The sequence below is a fragment of the Selaginella moellendorffii genome, unplaced genomic scaffold (assembly GCF_000143415.4).
Source record: "Selaginella moellendorffii unplaced genomic scaffold, v1.0 SELMOscaffold_101, whole genome shotgun sequence".
Taxonomy (NCBI): Eukaryota; Viridiplantae; Streptophyta; class Lycopodiopsida; order Selaginellales; family Selaginellaceae; genus Selaginella; species Selaginella moellendorffii.
Window position 1 is genome coordinate 403,172 of NW_003314362.1, and position 9,486 is coordinate 412,657.

A 9,486-nucleotide genomic window follows, 5' to 3' on the forward strand; every position below is an offset into this window, starting at 1 on the left:
AAAATAAAAACTAAATTTTTTTTCAGACGGCAGGCTAAGAGGCGTGAACCGTGCAAGGACAGAGGACTAACAAGGTTGTTGCACAGTTTGTTGAAGCAGGACAATATTGCTTCCCTCTGCTCTTCTTGGCATAAAAACTTTTTGGACCAATATTCAGTTTATTTAGCATTTTACCAGGAAACTTTACATGTAATTTTCTCTCCCTTATTAAATTTGCCATCGTGAAATAATAGGTAAAGCATTAAATTAGTGGCTACCAGATTATTTGGGTATGATATGTTGTTTCTCAAACTCATCCATAGTAAACACATGTGGTTTTTTATTTGCAACGCAAGACTCTTCAAGCTAATTCCACCACTGAAGACTCGTATCTCGCAAAACCATTGGAATAACCACTAAAGCCTTTGCATCTAGAGCTCTTTAGGCAGCCAAAAACTTCTTCACATCAGCTAGTCAAGCTAAACATTTATCCACACCACCATCACTGAAAAAATTACAATCATAAGTCAATCCACTAAGGAAGGCTTCCTTAAAGCACCACCACCACTAGCCTTGAGTACCTCAACACACTCTACCATTGTAACCATCATGCCATGCATCTCCTTTCGCAACTCATGCACAACATCATGGATAGTCCAAACCCCCATAGCTTTGTCAGCTCCACCACTGACACCACTTTTGTCATTAGAACTCCAACATTCCTCTTGGTTGGCCATTGCAACCAACTCCTCTAATACCATTGCACTAAATAGCAAAAATAAAGAGGCCTAGCCCTAGTCAAAGATACACTTCCTCTTGAGATTATTCACCACCCAACCACCTTCAAGCTATCTCAAAAGCTTGACCGCACTGCCACCGCCATTGTGAGCTTTTAGGGTAAGATAAATCCCCTATAGCCTTGAGCTTACCTTTGACTCACGTTGACCATGTGGTCAAAATTGGTACATAACAACCTTCCTTTCAGATTCCGAGGTGGAGAGTGAGGTGCATATGCCATGACCCTTAGGCAATAGTGTTTCTTCCCAAGGTCCCAAAGTGTGCAACACACCTAAAGACTTGGGATGTTAAAGTGGTCTATGAACAAGTTTTGTGGAACCTTGGGAAGTTAGGATCCTAGAGGCTTGGAATGCTTGGTTTGCTTGTGCATGAGAGGCTTCAATACCAAATTGTAAACCATAAATTTTTTCAAGCAAATTATTGACTCATTTCTATCCTTAATTCTAGCAAAGAATAAAAGCAGATCACTTAGTGATAGCTATGCCAGAGCAAAACCCTTCCCAGGAACTTAGGACTTAAAGTTCAACTACATTTCCCATCAATCCACCACCTTCACTTTAGCTATAGATAAGATCCCTTTGCCAAGGTCCACTTCTAGGTACCACTGTCTACTGGATCCTTACTCGCTTAGCTAGTTATTACATACATACAAGAGTGTTAGCCATTTCTCAGTAATTTCCTCAATTGCTCTCCCAAACCCATACTATAGTGGAGGACAAGCCTCTTATGGAACAAGAACCGATGGAGGAACCTATGGATGAGGTTTTGGTGCTGGAGGAGGATCCTAGTGAGGAGACCTCTAGGCAAGAATTGAGTGGTGAGGCTCCTTCCTCCATTGGTATCAAAGGGAGGTTGGTTGTGATGGCTGACCAATAGAAATGCTAGAATCCTAATGACGAAGGTGGTCACAATAGTGGAACTAATGAAGCTACAGAGGTTTGGATTACCCATGATGTTTTGTATAAGCTGCAAGCCCTCAACAAAAATTAGCAAGAGATGCAAGAGAAGATGCATGGCATAATGACTATGATGGGAGAGTGTGTTGAGATACTCAAGGTTGGTGGTGGTGGTGCTTCAAGGAAGTCTTCTTTGGTGGATGTAGCACATGTGGTTTTCACCCTTTATCCTATACTATAGGATAATTATGAAGTGGACCCTAAACCCTTTATATGCTACATATCATATACCACATGTCTAAGGATAGTGGAGTAGAATTTGAGTTTCAAGTGGGCCACTAAATGAAAGAATGGAGCCAAACTTCCAAAGTTACAACCAAGGAACGAAAAAACTGAAACACGGTGCAACTCTTGAGTGTTCAACCTAAAAAGTAAAGGGACAAGAGTACGGAGCAATATAAGAACAGTCCTAAAGCATCTAATATTCCAATGCTAGGACCAACATACAAAACGAAGCTAAACAGAGTCTAGCGCTATTTTAGCATACTGATGGCCTAACACGAGGATATGGGTACCATGGTATGAAACTTGGGCTTAGACCCAAGCCAAATGCAGAACAAAGACATGCATGCAAATAGGAGTTAAAATATACTTCACGTTGGTCAGCCACACTTAATCTACCCACTATCCTTATTATACATTTGGAACCCCCCCGTTGAGGAATGCACACTTTGGGCTTTCACCCCTAGTCTCTTTTAATACCAAGAGTTAGTCTTTGGAATAAGTTTGAAATATACTAAATATGGAATGGTGCTAAATTACAAATTTGGATATAGAACTAACACCATTGTGTTTAGGACAATCTTTACATTTTATAAATATGCCAAATTAACAAATCTAGACACTTTCCATAAATAGTAAATGGGACCGAAATGAAACTAACATAAGAGGCATAATAATGAGGGTGTTTAGTAAACATAGTAAATTATCATTTAACAAATATTGAGGGACCAAACTCAATATAGGGTGTTATTTTTTTATTAAACAAGTATATAACTCGATGATGTGAGTTTAATATTTAGGTCTTGTGAAGGCAAGTTAAAGTTGCTCTACGACTAATAATTTTGTGTAAACTTCATTAAGGACTATTAACACTTCCTTTACTCGATGATAATTTAGTAATGATGGGCTTATTTTACCAAATAGTGTTGCAAAGGATTGTGTTATGGGTTTATATGGTTTTTCCATGTTGGCGTATCAACTCTATCTCTGTCAATATCATTTGGTTGCATTTATTTTGTGATGTTGGATTACATTAAGTTTTAAATGTGGTGAATCCTTCCTTGATATCTGTTATTTGTAGGTAAGTATTGTTGAAAAATTAATCTCAAATACTGAGTAAGGTATCTTTGACTTTGGTTAGCTTAGTTGCTAAAGGATTTAAAGTAGTGATTCATTCTTGCTTTCTTTTAGTTTTATTTTGATATTGATGGCATTGAAGTGATGCTTTATCATTGACATTGTTGATGTTGAGATTCACAAGATTGATATTGAGTTTCGCTAGTTTTAATGTAAATAGTATTAATGATTTAGTTATAGCTTTGTGTTATTGGCATTCATATATTTGCCAGCTAGTAACTATATTATCATTCAAACAAACTGAGTAGCAAGTTGAGTTAATTATATTCTAGATAACATTGTTTAGTAGGGGTTGAGATTTGGCTTTTCCTTGAAAAGTGATTTATGGACTATACTAGTTTTACGAGAGGAAAAGTTAGTGATCGATATTAAAGTTGGTTTTTTGTTAGATTTGAGTTGAGAATAAATCGATCATCGATAATTCTTTTTGTGTTTGTTATAAAGTGAGTTACATTTTATAGAATATAGATTCATGGAAGATTGGTTTGGTAATGACTTATTTAGCATAACTTTATTATGCTTATATTTTATATTGATGCAAACATGCTTTTCATTAGCTTTAGCATCATAAATTTAGCTTTTTGACGTGTTGAGGAAGATATTGTGGGTTGTACCGTGATTTTTTCTTTAACATTGACATTAGTTCATGCAAGATTTGTGACCATGATTAAGTGAGACTTGGCTATAGATTTCTTCGAACTTTTAATTCTTTAAGTTTTATGTTCATTATTCCATTTGTTAAAAGTTTTTGGGGAAGGCATTTTGGCTTATTATCTTCAATATTAAAGCTAGTATTTTGCATCTAGCAATCATTAGTGATGATTGACTATCATTCAAGCTAATTAATTATCCTTGACAAAGTTTTGCTTAATTGTTGTTAATATAGAATGATTTGTCCTTTTTCGGGATAGTGGATTGACCGGGACTTGTGACCATGATGTTGTTACTTGTTTGTGATCTGCTAGAGGTTTACATCCAAATAAGGAAATGATCGTATTATTGTTCTTTCAAGTTTTTCAGACAGCTGATACATTTTCTTTCCTTGACTTCCTCATCTATACTGACGTTGATATTGTTGTTGTTATTACTTTTGTTCTTGCCTATTTGATTATACATCTTTGGAGAGTTCCTCAAAGACCTGAACATGGTCAGCATCAATCTCCCGAAAATCCTCAAAGACAGCCTAATCTCCAATGGTAGGATACAGATCAAATCCTGAATTCTGTTGACAGCATTAGCATCCAAAGACAACATTAGCATCAACTACCCCTTCTGCCTGAGGTAGACACAACACATTCTGAAAAGTGGCAAACACAAAAAGTAGAAACACCAAAGCAGCCTGGCTTAAATGCATTAGTGTTTAAATGCAGTAATTCATACATTAATATATCAAGAGAGTGATTACGATTGATGATCTTGCTGTGGTCTATGTATGGCCCCGCTACAGATTTGCAAGACCCTAGCCAAAGAAAAAGCAAAGGAATTACATGGCTGCTAAAACCACTTCATCTATAGATGCTGTTGAGCTTGGTGTGCTGGAACACCTCAAATTCCTTCCAGGAGTCAATTAAGTCACACAACGTTCGTATCTTCCCCTGAATTTCATCGTCCATCCTGTGATACCAATCACCCTAAACCAACACCAGAAACATCAAGATGTTGCCACCTTTGAAATGTATCCTCCTGCCCAGAGTTGGTCCCAAGAGCATCGACGACATGGAAAACACTCGTTTAGCTTTTGCAAGATTGTCTTGATTGCAAAGTGTATTGGCAAGGAGACAAGGTTTCTTTGAGGGATTGAGTCAAAAACATATTTCACCGCACTGGGCATTTGCTCGGAGCATTCCAGTCCACCCCATAACATCGTGCTGTGGCAGTCTCTCATATATGCCTCTCGCAAGATTAGTGCAGCCATGCTGCACAAAAGAGTTGACAGGTGTTGCCCATGACACGGAATCTCTCTGCGTCATCCTCGCAAAGAACTTTTGTGCTTGCATCCGCAGCGATCATAGAGTTCCATAGGACTGGATTGCTCAGTATTTTTGTGTGTGAGAATCATGATCTCGTTCCATCCTGACAACAGCTTCTTTGCTTCGAGAATCACATTCCATGACACAGAGTCTCTCAGGCATGTTTTCAAATTGGTTTCTAGCCTCGCTAATCATTCCAGCTTTCGCAAATAGCATTCATGCAAACTACGTGCCACTCTGGAATTCGATAAAAAACAAGCCTCGCTACGTGAATTTGCCGGCTTTGGGCATTTGCTGAAAGAAGCGCATTCATTCTTCCCGGGCATGGACTCCAAGACGCGCTTGGCCTCGTGAAGCTGCTGGTTGTGAATGTAGGCCTGGAGTGTCGATTTCCCGCTGGGATTCCTGCGGTCCAGTGTCGATCGACAGAGGGATTCCATCCGTGGTCTCGAATGCGTCCAGAGCACGAGGGATTCTTCGCCAGGTGACGCCCAAGATCCAAGCGTTCCAGGCAACTACATTCTCGCCTCAACCAGGCAGCCAGACATGCCCATCAAGCTGCAAGGAACGTAGAGATCACTGTGCTGCTTGGCTCTCTGCGAGGCTTGCGCTCCTTGATTCCCTCCACTCGGGCACAATGGAGCTTGTTCCTGGAAGCCATTCTAGTCTTGCTCGCTTGCCTGAGCCCAGCAGCGCCTTCCATGGTTAGCACGCTTATGGAACAATATCCTTGTGGAGCGGATCAACGCTGCCTTTGTGCCCGTGCTCGCAGTGCACAAAGGGCTCGAGTTTTAGTTCCATCTCGATAAACAATAAGTTTGTTTTCCAGGTGATTAGATTCTGGAGATAAACAATAGGCAGCGCAAAACTTTTGAGAAGAGAAAGCTGTTCTCTCTCCCAAGTCTTAGAATTTTCTCTCCCGGATCGACGACGCTGTCGAGAGAATCTGGAGCACAGCAGCGATTCTCGCAGTTTGAAACGAAAAAGTCGTGAAACTCGTCACGATATCTCAATAGCTTCTTGTTCTTGCTCAAGTTCCTCGAAAAACTCTTCGAGCGCTCTCTCGTCTCCTGCCCGAGTAGCAAGGCCGATGGCACGGGTCCATAGCCACCAGGCAGCGTACGTGTTGGCCAGAAGCATGCACGACTGCGTCTTCTTGTCTGGAGCGAAATGGTTGATGTAGTTTGTCACCCGCAGTGCTCGAGCGATGTCGCTGTGCGTTTTGCAGGCACTCGGCTCGAACGGCATGTTGCAAATCATATCCTCGGCGATTTCCAAACGCCCCGCTCTTCCCAGAACGTCGAGGAAGCAACCATAGCACTCGTTTGCAAAGCTAACTCCATAGTCCCCTATTATACAAAGAAAGCCAAACCAGTCAGTCAGCCCCACACCATCGCCACCGCGTCCTGCTCGCTCAGATCCATTGACAAGCTTAGCTCCCTAGCACTGAGCTTGAGCTTGCAAACTTCCTGCTCCAGCTTGTGTATCTCGTCCCTGTGAGCCCGCAAGTCCGCCTCGGACTTCCTCTGTATCCTTTCCACTCTTTGCTTGGCCGCCGCTTCGGCTTTCTCCCTGGCTAGTTTCTCGGCCTCCAAACGCAAGAGTGCCTCGTCTTTGGCCTTCTTGTCTTGCCTGCTCCTACCCTGTGTAGTGTTCATGGAAGTTAACACATGAATGCGAGGGAAGTATATGCGTACCTCGGCTTGGTGCTGGGACTCTTGTATTTCTGATGTATATGGTCAATCCACCTGTCGCGCAAACAGGTTTGCAGCTCTTTTCTCTCTTTACACTGCCTTTGTGTCCTTTCACTGCTCTTTTGATCCCTTTGACAGAGTGCCAACTCCGACATCCAGGTGACGGCGTCCTTGAATTGGACCCCCTGGAAGAGCGGCAGACGCCTTGGGAGCCTTCCACAAGATGGAAGATTGAGATGTTTTCTCGTGGAACATTGCGACGGCGGCATTTGCCCGATGCGAGAAGCGGTGGCACTCATGCTTCTTCATTCAACGCCTCAGATCCACGCGGTATTCGTCGCCGCTGGCCTAAGATAATGAGCTCGCATTTGCCCCACTGGTCTCCCACGAGGTTCTGCCAGCCAGCTCCTGCAAGCTTTCGCCCAGGATCTTGGGAAGCTGAAAGCTGAGGCACACAAGCAAGTACCGCAGAATCTCCATCGCCACAGTGCTGCTCAACGTCTACGGCAAGCTCACGCCACGATCAGCAGCCGCACTTTCCATACATTTCCATGACGAGATTAGCGAGGCCGCTGGAGACGATTTCCTCCCAGAGATCTGTGCTCACCGACCGCATCCTTGACAAGGCGTCCGCTCCTCATTCCTGCAAATCGGAAGGATAACTTACACACAAGCAATCGAGATTTATTCTTTCCTTTGCGTGATCTTATGCGTGAAAGACTTTCCCTTCGAAACTCCTGTGCAATGGAGCAAGCACCAAAGGTGTGTTAGAGGGAAACCAAAATCAACGTTTTCTGGTGATCTTCTCATTCCAGGTATCTCGCAGAGCAGCTCTTCCAAGGGCCCGTCTTTGTATGCGACTATCAAAACGCGTTTCATAGCGATGATGGCCAGATGGCGGCATGCTAGTGCGCGAGGCGGGAAAAGGCTCCCTCCCACAAGCTCGCCGACCTGGAAGAAAAACACGACTTTCAAGAGCTCTGGCTTTGATTCTCCTGGGGAGCCAGATGCAAAGGTATGGGGATTTGAGAGTTTCGTAAGACCTCCGGGCCACTGAAATGGTGTGCTTGATTCTTGCAGGCTCGTATGTAGAAGAACTACATACGAGTGGTACTGGATTGGCGACGATGGGATCGTGAAGCACTCTGGATTCGGGCTGGGATTTGAGAGGATGAGTAGAGAACATCGGGGATGTGATATTTCCTGGAAAGGCCAATCAATGGATCACAACGTTGACAAGAGTATATGCTGATAAGTCACCGTCACGAAAGCTGTCACAGGAATATTCTTTAGGAGATTTTCCTCATGGTATTAATCGAAAAAGTTTATCGCCTCCACAAGGCTCTGAACACTCATGGCCTTTACTTTGGCCAAGGCGTTGGCGTCAGCAGCCAAGGAATTACTGTTGAGTTTAGCGGTGAAGCTGGTGATGGTTATGGTGGCTTCCCAGGTGGTGATCTTCCCCGCCTTCTTTGTCATGGTGGCGTCCGCCCAATACATATTTAACTCCGGGTTTGTGGCTGGCGACCTGAAGGAGAAGAGCGTGTACAGCGCCCGAACACTAGTGTTGTCCTCGACGTGCGCAAACGTAGGGACGTGCAGCAGCGCCTTTTGCAAAGTCTTGGTAATCTGGTTAGCGGTCTCAGTGTCGTGGGTGCGCTGCAGGTAGTCGCTGACGTCTTTCCAGATCGTGTCGCAGCTGCCAGACATGTCCTCGCTGGCCGCTGCCGTGAGGTAAACATACTGCGGGAATGTGGTGACAAGCACTGTCAGAAACTGCTGGAAATGCTTGGCCTGTTGGCTGGCCTCGGCGGGATCGGTGATGAGCTTTGGAGAGTAGTGGGCGAGTTGCATTCCAACAGCCGTAAAAGTTGCCAAGGCGTGGACATGGAACTTTGGTAGCTTGTAAACCTCGGCATTTGCTCCAGGAAGAGGCGGGGCGTTCACAGCAATAGCTACAGGAATGTAGACATCTACATCAGTGGCCACATGAGCGTCAACATGCAGGAATCGTGCTCGAGAGACCGCCTTGGAGTTGGAGCTCACGTTCCTGAACACCTCTAAAGCGTGATTGAACTCATTGTTATTCATCAGCAATGGCAGCGCCATGAATATAAAAGCGGGATAAAGAGCAGAGTGATCTAGAGACAACGAGAAAGGAGCGGATGTTCAGATGGGTAGTCATTCCAGCTTTATATACCACCAAGAGCTTGAGCATGCAAAAAACGATGTCAATTGCAATGAATGATCAAGGACATGGGGCCATCTTGAAGTTCCAAGGAATGACAGTGAAATATCACTTTCTTAATAGAATGCTATACTTTTTGAGATTGCGAGATCATAGCTAGAACTATACATCAGCCTACGTACCCTTGCAAAAAAAACATATCATAAATCATCAAGGACATGGCCCCAATATGGAATGACTGTGAAATATCACTTTTTTGACAGTTATGCTATAGCAATGTTGAGATTGCAAGATCATAGCTGGTCCAGCATGACATTTTTTTGTTTTGCAAGGGTACGTATGTCGTCAAGAGCTGGAATGACCCATTGCAATTGACAAGTAAGTATATACCCTTGCAAAAAAAAAATGTCATGAATGATAAGGGACATGGTTTATATATAGGGCTTTAATTTCGACAACCTACTTGACAAAAGAGCCTTTTTGGCTATTTTATCTCTATTTATCCCCCAATGGTTTTAATGATCCATGATGACAGTATAGTA

General features: G+C 43.2%; 2 protein-coding genes across 3 annotated transcripts in view; one reads left to right on the forward strand and one right to left on the reverse strand.

Annotated features, from left to right (window-relative positions):
- LOC9629334 overlaps positions 1–9,486 on the forward strand; it is a 27,368-nt gene that overhangs the window by 5,573 nt on the left and 12,309 nt on the right. The window lies entirely within an intron of this gene.
- On the reverse strand, positions 5,865–8,922 carry LOC9629332. 2 transcript variants are annotated; one of them, XM_024663564.1, is made up of 3 exons: positions 7,800–8,922; positions 6,760–7,707; positions 5,865–6,705 (listed from the first exon to the last, which is right to left on the reverse strand). In XM_024663564.1, exon 1 carries the CDS (start codon positions 8,863–8,865, stop codon positions 8,068–8,070), a length of 798 nt encoding a protein of 265 aa, XP_024519332.1. In that variant the 5' UTR covers positions 8,866–8,922; the 3' UTR covers positions 5,865–6,705; positions 6,760–7,707; positions 7,800–8,067. The 2 variants fall into 2 exon arrangements, with proteins under 2 accessions (XP_024519332.1, XP_024519331.1); XM_024663563.1 differs by having other exon boundaries at positions 6,760–8,922.